Below are 16,135 nucleotides of genomic sequence, written 5' to 3'. Positions count from 1 at the left end.
CTATTGAAACTTCGTCATGCAGCAGTTCTTATATTGTGACTCTGTCTGTGGCTTTTACTTGAGTTGTACTCTGCCTCACTTACAAGTCGCTTTGGATAAAAGTATCTGCCAAATGAATAAATGTAATGTAAATGTCTTTAGAGGAGGTACATTAGTTATGCCGCTGGATGTTGGTTTGTAGGAAGCAATGCTTAGTGTGATCAGTTGCTTGTCATAGGCGTTGCTCACAGTTCACGGAATTGAGGTGGGTTGTCAGTCAGTGCTGTAGGTGGCAGCAGTGAGCTTGTTAGCGGCTTCCCCGTGGAAATGCCTCGAACGAAGGAGAAGAAGAGACGCGGAAAATGGCAGACAACGTAAGTAGATTTCCAGCTGCTTGTTTATCTGTGCTTTACGTGTGGTGTTTTGCTCTAGCTTTTTCAACTTAAGGCTTTAACAGCAGAACGTAAGGAGAACGTTCTCTTTCACTAGGGCGATATTATCGAGGGGTGTCGACTCCCGGTGCTACGGAAAAATCAGGAGAATGAAGACGAGTGGCGTGAGTAACGGTGTTTACTAACATTAGCTAACGTTAGCTAACCACTAAAACGGTGTGCATGTCTTTTAACGGACCTCGAGAGACAGTTTAACGTAACGCTTACTAGCTTTGTTGACGTATTTACTTTGCCACCTTAACATTCGTTAGCTGGTAACGGACATAATGTTATCTGTCAGGGGGCGAGAATAAACGTAATGTCGCTATATATCTAATTTTTTATGATACACGTAACAGTAAGGCTTACAATGTGAGATTTATGCGACAGACGTGATCAGCTTGCTACTATTGAAGTGACATTTGGAAAAAATGAATCAGCTATACAAATAACTTTGCGAGGGTACCGACTAGGCTAATTTATGTTTATGGCTGTATCCCTTGGTGCTTTTCCCTGTAGCTTTGGCAGAAATCCTCAGTGTCAAGGAGATCACGGGGACAAAGCTCTACTATGTCCACTACATTGACTGTGAGTATCCCCCCAACTCCCCAGCCAAGTCGTAGTCTTTTAGATATCGTTCTGTTGTTTCGAGGGAGCTGCAAGTACAACATACGCTCTGGAGTACATGATTAATATAAAACATAAATGACATTGTTTTAAGTATTTAATATAAGCACGACATATAATTACCACATTTTTTAAATATCTGAAGTAAAATTGATTTTGTCGATATACTCAGTTACCATTTATGGCCATTTGAAGTAATTCGTTTCCATTTGTGTGAATGTCTGTACAGTCAACAAGCGCCTGGATGAATGGGTGACCCCAGACAGACTGGACGTTAAGAAGCTGCAGTTTCCCAAAAAGGAGGCCAAGACCCCTTCCAAAAATGGCCTCCCTGGGTCACGACCCAGCTCCCCAGAGAGAGACCCCGTGGTAAGAGGCACCAGAGTTGGACCAATCCCCCCCCCCCTGCTGTTGGGACACTCTAGCTGCCGCTAAAACAGCAGTGCTTCCTCCCCAGCCAGGCTCCCAGACTTGTCAAATGTCACCATGAATGCGCTGCATATGAGTAACAGTCAAGCACACACTCAGGAGAAACTCCCTTTTTAAAAATGTTGTTTCGTGGCTTTTATTCTTTGTGACAGTTTAGTTAAAAACACTGCTCTTTGGGAAAGTGCACATTCCTGTTACTGCATCTCTCTAAACCCCATCTGAAATCTGATGATGGTGCATGTGATTTTACATTTCAGCTTTGTCAGGTGAACATCTGTTAGATTATTATTGGATGGTCATTGAGATTCATTGCTGTGTGAACTGGACCCATGAAGTAATGCTATATGCTGAAGTTGCCAGTTGGTTTGAATGTCATCTGTGTAAGCATTTGGGTAAAAAAAAGCTTTTCTAGGAAAGATCTTGCTGAATTAGTACCTTTGAAGTTTTGTGATTGCTCAGTCAGGAAAAGTACCATATGGCAGTGGTCTTCCAACTTTTTAGGCAAGCCTCTCCTCACAGTAAAACATGTCCCAGTTTTCATCCAAAGTAAATCATTTGATAAGTACTAGTAAACACTAGTAGTATGATATTAACACATCTCTATGTCATTTTGTATGCCAAGTTAACCATCTGGCAAATTGCAGGTCATTAGAGCAAAGCTCATTTGTAGTTCATTATAGTTCAGATTTAATTTTATTTTGTGGCACTCCCTTCTTGGGTGTACAGTTCATTTATGTGTGCGGAATGTGTAGAATGCCAGCTGATGCTGGTGACCAGGGGTGAACTTATTACGCATAAGAACACGTACCAACACAACCCCCGGTACTGTTCTTTGTTTTAAGCAGTGTTTTTGTGGTGCAGTGTCTTTGTCAACCTGGGAGGAAAGGTTTTGTGTTCTACGACTTGGGTGTTGCTTGGCTTGGGCTGTCACTGAGATTGGGTTCATTTCATTTATTTAACAAGCTATAAAGGTTTTTGACTCCTGTTGGCACTTGGAGGAAATGGCTTCATGGCTGTTGCATGAAGCACGTCCAGTGAAATGCTTTAAATGTTCATTAAAAAAAAAAAAATCACAGGCCTCTGAATGTGGAGGTTTGATCTAGGATGCCGGTTAACCTCCTCCCCCTTTCTATTCAAATTCAGAGGAAGACTCTAGATCTCAGCCTCCAAACTGCTACAGCTCCATCCAGAGGCAAAACCATCCCCACAACGGTACAGCTTCCCGCTAACCATTTTCCACAGGGAGAGAGAATAATGGCATGAGCTGGAAGAAAAAAAACTTCTAGAACACTGTACTGGGTAGCAACACACACCGGCTCTCCTTGAATGCAGGGCCGGTCCAAGCATTCATTTGATACTGGCGCAAGGTGTTAATTTGTACTTACCTTCTGAACTCTTACCTTTTGGACCTAGTGCCCAGTGTACAATGTGTCTGGTTGCTGTAGTGTGAACTGTGTTGCAATTTATGCTTGTTTAGTTGGGTTGTGAATGTGACTCTGACATTAAGTAGTGGTGACTGTATTCAGTACATGGAAACTTAGCATCGTGTTGACGTATACAGACATAAACATGAAAGATCTATTTTACTTTCCATTACCTTGATTGTTTCTCACATTGGAATACTCAGTGTGACTTAGATTTTTGTGTAGACATGGATTTGCCTGTTTTTTTTGTGGTAGGTGTCTGCTTGCAAAGAATACAAGAATACAAGTTTTTTTGCCTGCAAAATGTTTTAAAAATGCAATGGACAACTAAAAATCTCTTATGCAAATTGGACAAAGTGAGACCAGTGTGCACTCAGCAGTTGTGTAGTTATCATAAGCGTAGGAAAATGGACAAAACTTACCTGTAGTGTTAGGATGCAAAGTTGGACAAACTGATTAGATGGTCCGGGAAAAAAGAACAGCTTTTAAGTGCTAACTGGTTGAGGAGAACATTTCATCAACCAGATAAGAATATCTGGTGTGGAGATGTTATGAGGGGATGTGAATTATCATGGTGTTATTGTAAAAAAATATCACTGGATTAGAAACAAAGGCTCTACCAGATTTCCAGATGTCATCTGTTCATTTTTTACAAGTTTCTTAATTTGTCTAATATTTTGGTTTGATAGAGTGTATTTTGATTCCTGAAAATGGAGGGGTGTTTTAAGACTGCCTTATATCCGGGTTAGTATAGTACTCAGAAAGAATTGCAGAAAGAGTGCCCTCCTGTTTTTAAAGCCAGCCTGACAGCTCCAAGGTTCATGCATTTGAAGTGTTTGTTATACTTAAAAAACAGGCTTCTGCCAGTCCTTTAACTCAAAAAAGGGCAGATGCACAAATTCTCAGATAACTCATAACTTTTGACTTTAAATTAGCTCAAATACATCACGCTGAGTGGCTTGGCCAGTCATGGTTAACACTTTGTCCAGTCTTGTTTAAAATTATTAGTGGCAACAGGCTGATAGGGGTTTCTCTTGATTTTGCTTACAGAAGCGGAAAGCTGAATCGCTCACCCTAGCGACACCATCCCCGGCCGGAGCTGTGTCTTCGCTGCCTGTCTCCACGGAAACCTCCCAGGCATCCGTCTATCCATCTATGAGGGAAGGAAACGCCTTCAGCCAAAAGTGCAAACCCCGCGATGACCACGAGCAGCTGACCTCCCTCACTACGGTAAACCAACACTTGTGTCCAAGAGACAAACAGCCCACCATGTATCTCACAGAGACACAAGGTCAGCTTTTTTTGCAAACGAAGCAAAAGAATGAATGAAAAGCTTCACTTTATTTGGTTATTTACCCCCCCCTCAGAATGGTACAGCCCGTCGCCTCATGCCCTCCCAGCCAGGCCGAAAGAGGAAGGCGAACTGTGGGGGAACTGATGAGGTAATGTTCCAGCTGCACAGCGTGCGCATACCTGACATTTTTGCTCAGGGATCTTCGTCTGACAAACTCGACAGTTCTCTGACTGCACCTCGGAAGTGTTTTTTTTTTTTTTTTTCCCTCAACTCCCTCTGTCGTCTGATTTTGTGCCAGGACTCCCAGGACAGCTCCGATGGCATCCCCTCCGCCCCCCGCATGACTGGCAGCTTGGTGTCGGACCGCAGCCACGACGACATCGTCACCCGCATGAAGAACATCGAGTGCATCGAGCTGGGCCGCCACCGCCTCAAGCCCTGGTACTTCTCGCCCTACCCCCAGGAGCTTACCGCCCTGCCAATCCTGTACCTCTGCGAGTTCTGCCTCAAGTACCTCAAGAGCCTCAAGTGTCTGCAGAGGCACCTGGTGAGAGAGCCGCACACCTGTCTGTCTGCCCCTTTCAGCATAAGTGCACCTTACTGCTGTGACACGCTAGAATAAGCTCTGCCCAAGCAGAGCCCAGAACATGTAAATCAAAAGCTCCTTTATGGAAAATGATTTCCCTCTTCTCCTTACTCCTCCGTAAACTGATATGCAGTGAGCTTCTCCCGTAGTTGGGGCAGCGATTCAAAACCTGGAGCTTGAACTTTCCACCTGATGAGGGCAGCAGTTCTTTCTGTATGAAATTAATTTCCAGTTTGGCCCAACTTGGGTGTAGTGACACTTATACAAATGTTTGCATTTGCATTTGAGACCAAGTACTTGGATTTATGCAGTTTGTAGCCTGTATGGGCAGTTTTCAGCCACAGGACAAATGCATCAAAACATTCAACTTATTAAGCTCCACAGGTAAAACAAAAATGAGACTGTTTTTCTACAGGAATTGTAGAAGGACGTGACAGCCTTATTTATTTATTTATCATGACAGCCATTATCAGTTTCATAACAATGCTGGTGTTTGGCTTTGTCCTTTAAACACCCCCTTCCTTTATCCCTCCTTCTCCTAACCAGACAAAATGTAACCTTCGGCATCCCCCCGGGAATGAGATCTACCGTAAGGGCACCATCTCCTTCTTTGAGATCGACGGCCGTAAAAACAAGGTGATTGCACTGCCGCCTCAGACATTTCCTAATGATTGCCAACCTGACCTTGAGTTCTGCCTGAGACTATAAGTGTAGCATTGTCTTAGTAATTGAACACTGTTTAGACTCACCCAAAAGACTTTCTTTTATCTAACAAATAAATACTGACTTTATGCTGTTGAGATTCTTGTAAAAAGGGGTTCAGAAGATAATGCATTGGTAGGTCCTTCTCACCTCTTTAACTCATTCAAAAGTGCACTTCCAGTTAAGAGCACCAATTATAAAATAATATTAAAAGTTTAAAAATAAATGTTGTTAGGATAGTGATCTGCTTATGGATACTTAAATAGAATAGGGGGATGATTGTATTGCAGGAATCTGAATAATTTTAAGACAAGAGCTCCTAGCAGATACATAAGATTGGTCACATTTTTGAAAAATATTGTATCAGTTGAACATCAGAGTCATTGGTTGAAATGACTTACTGGTTATAGTATTTAAAAAAACAAAACAATCTAATGTGGGAAATACTGACATCCTTTTGCTCTTTTCTCCTCTGCCTTTGCTTCCCCGCATTCTTGCTGTGAAGACATACTCTCAGAACCTGTGTCTACTGGCCAAGTGTTTCTTGGACCACAAGACTTTGTACTATGATACCGATCCCTTCCTCTTCTATGTGATGACAGAGTATGATTCCAAGGGTTTTCATATTGTTGGCTACTTCTCCAAGGTACTGTAACCACCCTATGAATTGCCACAATATCTTATTCACACATACCCACATTGTACCATATAGTATAGTCCTAGATCACGCTATCATACCTAGCTATCATACTGTAGGAATATAATGAAAGCTATCACATCTTCATATATTGCTATTACTGTATCTACATATTTTGTACCTAATAGGTCCAGTATAACCCCATAAATACAGTTATGCATGCAAACCAAATATGCAGTGTTGTTATGATTATTATGCTATGTGTAGACTGTGTGCAGGCAAAGGTTACTTTTTTCCTTTTGAAATGTTCACAGGAGAAGGAGTCAACAGAGGATTACAATGTTGCCTGCATCCTGACCTTGCCTCCCTACCAGAGAAGAGGATACGGCAAGCTGCTTATTGAATTCAGTAAGTCCACGGAACTCAAAATATCTCACGCAACTGGTACCACAGTTTCCTTGTTAGAAAAAAGCACATAAGCTCTTCTAATCCCCACTTCTTTTCCTTTATTGCACTGCAGATTCGGTTAGGACCATTAATTAGTTCCCATATCTGCCAGTGTGATCAGTCTTTCAGGAACCTCTTTAGGTTCAGGCATCATACTATTTTGGGTGTGACTTTAAGATTTAAAGAACCCTTATTAGACTGAGTTGGAATTTACTACACAGTCCTAAATATCATATCTCGTATATCCATGTGCATGCAAGGATATGGAACTGCAGTTGACTGAATAATCAGAGTTCCCTGAAAGGAACTAGGCTGCAGACCCTGACCATTACCTAAGTAGCAATAGGAAGATGTTGTTGATGGTGACAGTCAGGCACACGATTCCTTTGCATCCCCTATATCCACCTTCCTCTGTCCAAAAGGAGATAACAGCATCAGGTATTTTCGTGTTCACGTTACTCGTTTTTCCCTCTGCTCAGGCTACGAGCTGTCCAAGGTGGAGGGTAAGACCGGCACGCCTGAGAAGCCCCTCTCCGACCTGGGCCTGCTATCCTACCGCAGCTACTGGTCCCAGACCATCCTGGAGATCCTGATGGACCTGAAGCCTGACAATGGGGAGAGGCCTCAGATCACCATCAAGTGAGTTTGGAAGCATCAGTCTGGTTACATAGCTGATTATAGGGTGGGTTTCATGAACGGGGAGAAGCAGTGCTTGGGCAGGTGTGTGGTGTAGTGATAAGAAGCAGGACTGGTAACCGAAAGGCTGCTGGTTCGATTCCCTGGTGTGGCACTGCTGCTGTGCCCTTGGGCAACGTAGTTAACCCAGAATTGCCTCGGTAGATATCCAGATGTATAAGATAAAATTGTAACCCATGTGAGTCGCTTTGAATAAGAGTGTCTCCAAAATGACAATGTAAAAATGACAATGTAATGATCCATATTTTTGTACACAGGTTTTCATCTGACATACGGTTTATGGTACATTGGTACAGTATTGTGAATACATGATTCTCTGAATCTTTCTTAGTAGTGCTTGTAAGGAGCAGATCACGCATGGTTTTTCTGCTAACCTACTAGGAGCATTAAACAGTTGCGACTGTTGGCTTTGACCCAGCTTAAAATATTTAAAAGCAGCTGAAAAAAATCAACATTTCTGTCAGGCAGGGAATGGAAGGACACATCACATTGGGCAAGTCTCCATAGATAAAATGTGTGCTGTGCAATTAAATAATGTGTTGATTCTGTTGTATTTTTGCTCAAAGATGCTGTTTTGTGTGTTCATTTGTATTTCTAGTGAGATCAGTGAGATAACCAGTGTGAAGAAGGAAGATGTCATATCCACCCTACAATACCTCAACCTTATTAACTACTACAAGGTGAGAAAGACTGCAGTATTCCAGGGGACCTTTGTTGTAGAGGCAGCTTTGTATGGAAATACAAAAGCCAGTATAAACCTGCCCTACAGCAAGAACCCATGAGCCCACTTTGTTCAGTAGGATAAAAATGAGTGTGGTAGTACATGTATGCTAATTGAAAACTATGTACGTAATTTGTGGCCTTACAATATGTGATTGAAATGTCTCTTTAAAAGAAAAAAAAACCCTGTGGTGTCATTTCCTTTGTGGTGGTGTGTAGATTTATCAGTCAAAGGCATTTGCAAGTAATATTTCTGAATAGAGGCTGTGTGGGCAGTGATCTCAGTTGAACATTGGCCTTTTATCAAAGCATCATGCTGCCCAGATTCTGTGCAGATTTACTGATCTTTAGGTCACATGTGCGGCTCATCCCTTTCTCTGTGCTCACTAAATTTGCCAATTCACATACTATGAAGAACAGCAAATCCACATCAAAACATGCACGACTGCTCCATGTTTTCCAGCATCTATCAAAGGCAGGCTGCTCATAAGAGCTGTTAGAGCCTTCGTTCAGGCAAAGAAGTTACTCAGCATAACTTCATCAGGATTTTATGTCACAGGGGTGACTGGGACACAAATGCGGACCACGCGATTTTCAGGTTCCAGGCGTTTATTGAAAACGGCAGGCAGTTCGTAAGACCAGGGACAGGCAGCGTTCGAAACACAGAGAAGCAGTCCGGGGGCGAATCCAAGGTCGGGGAATCGGAGCAGACGGGGTCAGGCACCAGGCAGGCGAGTAATCGGGCGATCGAGTCCAGGCGGCAGGCAGAATCGTAGTCGGGAAGCAGGAAGGAAACGCGAACCGGCAATAAACAGGAGCAAACTACAGCGGGGATGAGACACTGAAACGAACTAGCAACAACACAGAGACACGCAGGGAAGATATAGGGCTGGGTAGGTGAAGGTGATGAGGCAATCAGGCGGGCGGAGCCCAGGCGGGGAGCGGGGCGGGGCTGGAACACAAGGAAAAACAAAAAGCACATGGACAGGGGAAAACAAAACACCACAGCTAAGGGGGCGGAGCCCTGACATTTTAGGGGGCCAGTAAATGCACAGCTCTGTTGTTGCGGCTCTTGTTTCATGCTCGGGGGTCTTAGGTGCTGCATAACGCTGTGTGTGTCCTGACAGCGCTGGGGGCGCTGATCAGCTGAGTCAGCTCAGCTCTTTCTTTACCTTATCTCTGGCCAGGGTCAGTACATCCTGACGCTGTCAGAAGACATTGTGGACGGACACGATAGAGCCATGCTGAAGCGTCACCTCCGCATCGACCCCAAATGTCTCCACTTCACCCCCAAGGACTGGAGCAAGAGGGGCAAGTGGTAGAGGCCAGCATGCCCCCCCCCGAAAACGTGGAACGACCCTGATCCGGGTTCTCTCAACCCCTCTGTGGGACTTTGAGAGCAGATGGTGGCCAGGCCTCTCCACGGAGTCTCGAACCCGCCCAGTGTTCATCACCCTCTCATAATCACGGACCGTGTTTTTAACCCTTCTCATTGATCGACACTTCCCACTGATTGAACCAGTCCCAGTCCATCCTAATCACGTTCCCTTGTTATTGTCAGTGATACCATTTGCTCACACCACACTGTTGGATCGGTCTTTTCGAGCCTCCTAAGTGAAGGCCAAGGTGAGGGATTTTTACAACCAGTACTGCTACAGGACCGTCTGTTTATTTTAGAGGTTTGTTGTTTGTGTTCTCTTTCTGAAGATTTAATGTCATTACTCTTGACTTTTTTAATCCTTGTCCCTGATCCAGAGTTCTTGCCACCATGACATCTAGGTCAGGTGCACAGCTCTATTCAGATATGTCAGTGACTGATGCTGTGTCTGTGTTTGTTAAAAATGAAATAAGGCCCTGAGTCACTTCACTACAAGCACAATGCCGCCCTGTAGATATAACGCACATCGAGAATGGCCAGTCTGAACCATAGTAATCATGTGTATAAGATGGGGACCATTTGTAACATAAAGATGTTTTGTATAGTTTTTTTTAAAGTCTTACTGAATTTTTGGATGTCAGATAAGTATGAGGATACGTAAAAAGCCATGTGTCACAAGAATGTATATTTAGTGAACTATACAGCTGTTTGATTTTTAAGTAAACCTGAACATAAATTAACCATACCCATCGCTTTGTGTGTTCACTTATTAATAATGTTTTTCATAATGTTTAAGTGATCCAGAACACGAACCAGTGAATTTGAAAGGATTGTTAATAGATGTCATTAGTACCAATAATCTGTGTTCACAGGTGGGTTAATCATAAGTGTCATCTTAAAGCCTATAAGAATGAATTCAACGTCTGGCAGTGGTCGGGCTTCGTGCCAGCGTCAGTTTTTATAAGTATGTCCACTAGAGGGTGCACTTATCCATCACGTCCATGCATTTCCTTGCTATCTTGAAAAAGATCCTTGAATTTGCACGCTTGTCAACCCAAGCTCATTTACATGCATGTTCGGTTAAAGATAACAAAATCGGGTGTGAGCCTCCTGACTGAAGGATTTCAAAGAATCATACACTGTCACCAGGCCAAAACATCTTTAGCATCCATCTTGGTTATTAAAATCACTTCCATCCGTCTACAAGGTCAAACTAAGTTGTGTGTATCATTGTGAAGTTAAGAACTCTGTATTTTTAATGGCAAACTAAGGTGTGCAGGTTATCAAAAGAAATAATGTTTATAGCAATTTAATGTATGTTGAAATCAACTTAAAGATCTTGTTGCACTAGACAATGCTGATATCAGGTTTCATGGTATTGATGTGAAATTATGATTAAATGTTAAGGCTTTGGTGTGGAAAGCTACAACCAGTAGGACATTATATCAACAAACATAATTCATAACCCTCCCGCACATAATTCATAACCTGCACACTATGAAAAGGTTGAAACATATGAATAATATAATAATAAACATATGTAATATAATAATAATGACCTCCATTACTCCTTATTTACAAAGGAAGAAATGTGGAAAAGACTCTGCATGATATAATGTAAATGATACAAAGTAAGATGTTGGAAATATTGCATAAAAACATTATAGAGTCCAGTCCCCATTTTTGTTACTTTAACCTTTGTAATCATTCTATACTGATTTTCAGTTTTCATCCATGTCACTGAACATTTACTTTTATATAGCTTAATCAGCTTAATTTTGAATTGATTTTTAAAAAATTAGGGTTTAATTGTGTTTTTTTCTGTACTTGTACACAATTAACTACTGTACTATATAAACAATGATATTTTCCTGTCTGATTTAAATTGCTCATTATTTATGTATTGAAAGCTGTACTTTTCTTCAAAAGGATTGCTTCCTCCTTTATTCAGACCCTTTGTGAAATACACTGAAGACAGTGAACACTAGATGTCGCCATGATATTCACTATGATACAGTTGGTTGTAGGAGGAAGTACAAGCTCTCAGGTTGTGGAGGAAACTGTAAAGAACGCTTTTTGTCTAACTGCTAACATCTTGGCATCACTGAACTAATACCAAAACCTTAGCTGTTACACATGAAGCGTTCTTTACAGTTGCTTGCTCCCAAGAAATATAAGTAATGAATGGAGAGTGGAAGGTAATGCAGGTCAACAGGGTGCTTTATACATAGTGATAATGTGGGAATGTACCCACAGACACAAGTGAGAACTTCAAAAATCAACAAGACATTCCAATTATTTTTGGTGTACAACATTACTTATTTACAAATTACAGTTATACCTGTTGCCAAGTATCTCACATTTCTCACTTGTGGTTGAACGCGTTACATTGGTGGTGATATAACATTATTGTCATTTAATCAAAACTCTTATCCAGAGCGACTTACAAAGTGTATCTAATAAAGTGTCAGAAAAGTTGTACAAGCAGAACGTCACTAACCACATGTGAAGAAACATCAGTGCCAAGATAGTGCCAAGATCGCAAGTGTGTGTCTACGTCAACATGAAAGTACAAGACAATAACCATGACAGAGGGACTATGCCATTCTAAATACAATGCTAACACATACCTTGAAGTACACCTCCACAAAATAATTACAGATAATCCTGAAGTAATTTTCCATATAGTTTAAAAGTACACAAAAGGGAAATAAAAGATCACTCTTAGGGGGGCTATGGTGTTGCCTCAAGAGGTGGGTTTTAACTGTGTGATGAAGGGTGGCCTGTCTCTCTGCCGTTCTGACCACAACAGTCAGCTGGGGCCACAAAGGGGCCAAGACAGACAGAGGTTGTGACCAGGATGCTAGGTTAAGGTTTGGGGGTATAGCCAAGCACCCTGAAGAAGCCAAGTGCAGTGGCCTGGCCAGTGTGTAAAGTGGAGAAGCAGTGGAAGGAAATGACAGTCAAGTGATCTTATATACACGGAGAAAAGCAGGTGGCCATGGACCAAACCCTGAGGGTTTCCTGCAGAGAGGTTCTGGGGAGTTCTGGCACCTCTCCTGGACACCTGACTGGTGCACTCTGAGAGGTACAATGAAATTCAGCTGAGGACAGGGGCCCGAGATGCCCATCACCACCAAGAAAGACAGGAGCATATGGTGATTCACTGTGTCGTAGGCTGCAGAAAGGTCCGGAAACAGCACAGCAGACTGGGTGGCAACCCTTGTACAAGGGCATTTGTAACAGAAAGAAGAGAGTTAATTAAAAGAAGCACCTTCAAGGGAAGAGGAAAGAGAGACAGAAGAGGGTGTTGTAGTTTTGGGCAGTAGAAATTTCCAGTTGGTTTCTTGAGCAGAGATGTGTACAAGCCTGCCTGAAGACAGAGGAAACATTGGGGAGTTGTTAGTAAGTGGGGTGATTACATCACATTTACATTTATTCAATTGGTAGACACTTCTATCCAAAGAGACTTGCAAGTGAGGCAGAGTACAACACAGGCAAAAGCCATAAAATGAGTCAATAATAGAAGTGCTGAATGACCAAGTTTCAATAGTTGGCCAGACAAGGTACAAGCTAGCTGGTAGAGACACAAGTGTATTAAACCATTAAAACTGGTGAGACTCTCTGGAGAAAAAGACAAGAAAGTGGATTTAAGGAGCAGGTAGCTGGGTGATTAGACATCAGTAGTTCTGAGGTGGCTGCATTTGTGAACAGGGCAAATGATAGGACTGGAAAAGTAACTGAGGGCTGGTGGCAGAGTGATTTGATTGAAGGGGATGTGGATGATGGAAACCTTCTGATCAAAATACAGTGTAAAGTAATTGGCTGTGAGAAAAGAGGGAGAAAGGTATGAGGATGGAGAGATCGGGGAAGAAAAGATGGAGATCAATTTGCAGGGGTTAGCAGATGACTTCTGAAATTTGTTTTGAAAATAAGAAAATAAGTTTTGTAGTGATGAGGTGATGAATAGGAGAACATCTGGTGAAATCTTCCGGAGATTAGGAGAGGAAAAAAGGAGAAGGGCAAATGAGAGGACTGTAAAAGTAACAGGGCTGGTGGCAGAGTGATTCGGTCATGGGTTGATTGAAGGAGTTGTGGACGGTGGCAACTTTCTGGCTGTGAGAGAAGAGAGAGGATGGTATGAGGTTGGAGAGATCAGGGAAGAAAAGGTGGTGAACAATTTACAAGGGTTAGCAGATGAACCCTGAAATTTGTTTCGAAAATAAGATTTTCAATTTTTGCGGAAGACAGAGTGAGTGAGAAAGCGGAGAGTAGGCTGAGAGGTCAGTTTGGTTGTGAATTTTTTTTTCCCATTTCTGTTCTGCAGTCTGTAATTTGGCTCTATCACAACAGAGCGTTTCAAACAGCTACAGGCTGGAGGGAGATAGTCCTGGAAACAAGGGGGGAAAGTTTCCGGAACAGATGAGAGGGAGGACAGGGGAGAGGATGCTGCAGAGTCAGTTGACATTTCACAGAAAAATTCTGCACGTTGGAGCGGCGAAGTAACCATGGGGGAGAGGGCAGAAGGGGAAGACGCTGTTGAGGTTACGGTGATATGGTGACTGAGAGGAACGGCTTCAGGTTGCAGGGGTTTTGCGAAAAGAGGAAGAGTCAAGGACAGGAAGTAACCATCTGAAAGATGAAGCCAGGCGACTGCGAAACTAGAGGGTAACTAGAAACTAGAGCTTCTCAATTCCTGAGAAGTATAAGGACAACCTGACTGCCCACTTTGTGAGTACCAGATGACTGCAGAAGGTAGAAGTTAACTTAACATAGCAGGGAGAGGAAACTAGTAGTCTGGGAGTTCTCAAGTGAGATGAAGTTGAGTTGAGTGTGTTCAAGTTTCTCAGAGGAGCAAGCAGACCCTTGTCGTCAGCGATTGAGCTGAGCAGGACATCCAATTCACCCAGAAAACACCCCAGACTTGATGACGCTGTAGAGGACAATGATGGACAGTGCTGTAGGCCAGGTGAAGATAACAGCATGAAATTCAAAAGAGAAGATATAGAGACAGGAGGGAAAGAACAGAGAGGTTCCAATTAGAGGAGATGAGCAGGCCCTACTGCCACCCCATCCAGATAGACAGAGGCTGTGAATGAAGGTCTAAGCAGTGGAAAGGGTAGCTGGCGCACCAGTTTTGTGAGGGGTGATCCATGTTTCTGTGAGCGCAAGGAACTAGTGAGAGAGAAAAAGGAGGCATAGGCCAAGAAGTCTGCCTTTAGTCTGGCAGTCTGGCTGACTGATAGTTGTAGAGGCCACCTACCCAAGGTGAAATGCGCGGTCGGTACAGTGGCTTCAGAAAGTATTCAGACCTCTTCACTTAATGCACACGTTGTTGTGTTATTGACCTCATCTAAAATGGATTAAGTGCATTCTTTTGACTGTCAGTCTACATGCAATTCCTTATAATGACAAAGTAACTTTTTTTTTAGAAATTTTTGCTAACTGATTAAACTGATCAAAAACTGAAATATCTTATTTACATAAATATTCAGACCCTGTATTCAGTACTTTGTAGAAGCACTTTTGGCAGCAATCACAGCTTTGAACCTTCTTGGGTAAGTCTCTACAAGCTTTGCATGCCTGGATTTGGGCAGTTTCTCTTATTCTTCTTGGCAGTTCCTCTCAAGCTCAGATTGGATGGGGAGCATCTGTGAACTGCCACCATCAAGCCTCTCCACAGATGTTCTAAGGGGGGGTCTTAATGCTTTCTGAAGCCACCATAGATGAGGTTAGCAGGGACTCTGTACCAAAGGGAATGATGGTAACGGTGACGGATGGATAAGCAAACGCGGTGGTAAAGCATGATTAAGTTAGTTAACAAATGACAGGGCTTTCTCTGGTGGCTTCCCTTAATGGACGCTCACTGAAACTCCCTTGTCTTTGTACGATGAGGCTGAAAACTGAGGCAGGAAATGCCCAGCCCAGTGAGCGCAGATGAGACGCCAGCTGACAGAGGGGAAACCGAAACTACTGACGAATTCACACTTTAACGTGCATCTGAATCTAACCAAGGCAAAACACACACAGTGACATGATTGCCATACAGTAGTTCCTGATTCCCTTGCAGTGCCAAGAAACAGACCATTAAAACACTGCACGGTCTCACACAAAAACAAGTTGCCCCCAAAAAAAGTGAAAAAAGTAGTGCCCGGTTCTGCTCCTGAGGAGACAATGAATTTCACACTATCCAAACAAAACGTACACAAATTCTGCATTTTCTTTCGGCCATATCTCTCCTCCCTCTGTTCTTTTCTGGACACCTCCCACACAAAACACGTGCCACCTACCCCATTCCCCATGACCCCCCACTGTGTGACCCCCACTCAGTTTGACCAGAATCATCTTGGGCCATATGGCCACGTAAGGAGGAGGGGGCGGGCTTTGCCTCCAGATGCTCAATGTTTAAGGAATAATTAAGGAGAGAATATGGAAAACACTGTCCCTGCTGCTCTCCTGTCTTCTGGTCCCTGCTCGCTCTTATCAGTTATTTGACTGATTATTTGACATGGGCGTTGATTATACAGCTAAGTTCAGACATTTGCATAACCACACAATTTTTATTTCTATAGCCTTACTAAATGCTCAAGTCGGAGATAATTTTCACACCCCTACAGTAGCAGCTAAAGATGGTGGTGGGTTGATGCCAGTATATGCTCACATTAGAAAGATGTATGTTATACAGACTGGTGTTTCTGAAAGGTGCAGGTACCCAGGTGATGTATGGCTTTCATTGTCTTAGTGATTCTCCAACATTACACTCAGCATTGCTGTAACAGTACGAA

The 16,135-nt window shown here is 42.9% G+C and overlaps 1 protein-coding gene across 2 annotated transcripts; it reads left to right on the top strand.

Annotated features, from left to right (window-relative positions):
- Positions 1-339: 339 nt before the first annotated feature.
- On the top strand, positions 340-9,315 carry LOC118774686 (histone acetyltransferase KAT5). 2 transcript variants are annotated; one of them, XM_036524108.1, is made up of 14 exons: positions 340-353; positions 469-535; positions 930-998; positions 1,267-1,406; positions 2,610-2,678; positions 3,941-4,120; positions 4,258-4,332; positions 4,483-4,731; positions 5,317-5,406; positions 5,978-6,118; positions 6,424-6,517; positions 7,036-7,195; positions 7,851-7,932; positions 9,160-9,315. In XM_036524108.1, the coding sequence occupies exons 1-14, from the start codon at positions 342-344 to the stop codon at positions 9,292-9,294; spliced, it is 1,563 nt and encodes a 520-aa protein (XP_036380001.1). In that variant the 5' UTR covers positions 340-341; the 3' UTR covers positions 9,295-9,315. The 2 variants fall into 2 exon arrangements, with proteins under 2 accessions (XP_036380001.1, XP_036380002.1); XM_036524109.1 differs by lacking the exon at positions 2,610-2,678.
- The last annotated feature ends 6,820 nt before the right edge of the window (positions 9,316-16,135 follow it).

The sequence above is a fragment of the Megalops cyprinoides genome, chromosome 3 (genome assembly GCF_013368585.1).
Source record: "Megalops cyprinoides isolate fMegCyp1 chromosome 3, fMegCyp1.pri, whole genome shotgun sequence".
Classification (NCBI taxonomy): Eukaryota; Metazoa; Chordata; class Actinopteri; order Elopiformes; family Megalopidae; genus Megalops; species Megalops cyprinoides.
The sequence above is the reverse complement of the archived record's forward strand: the minus strand, read 5'-3'. Positions and strand labels throughout refer to the sequence as shown.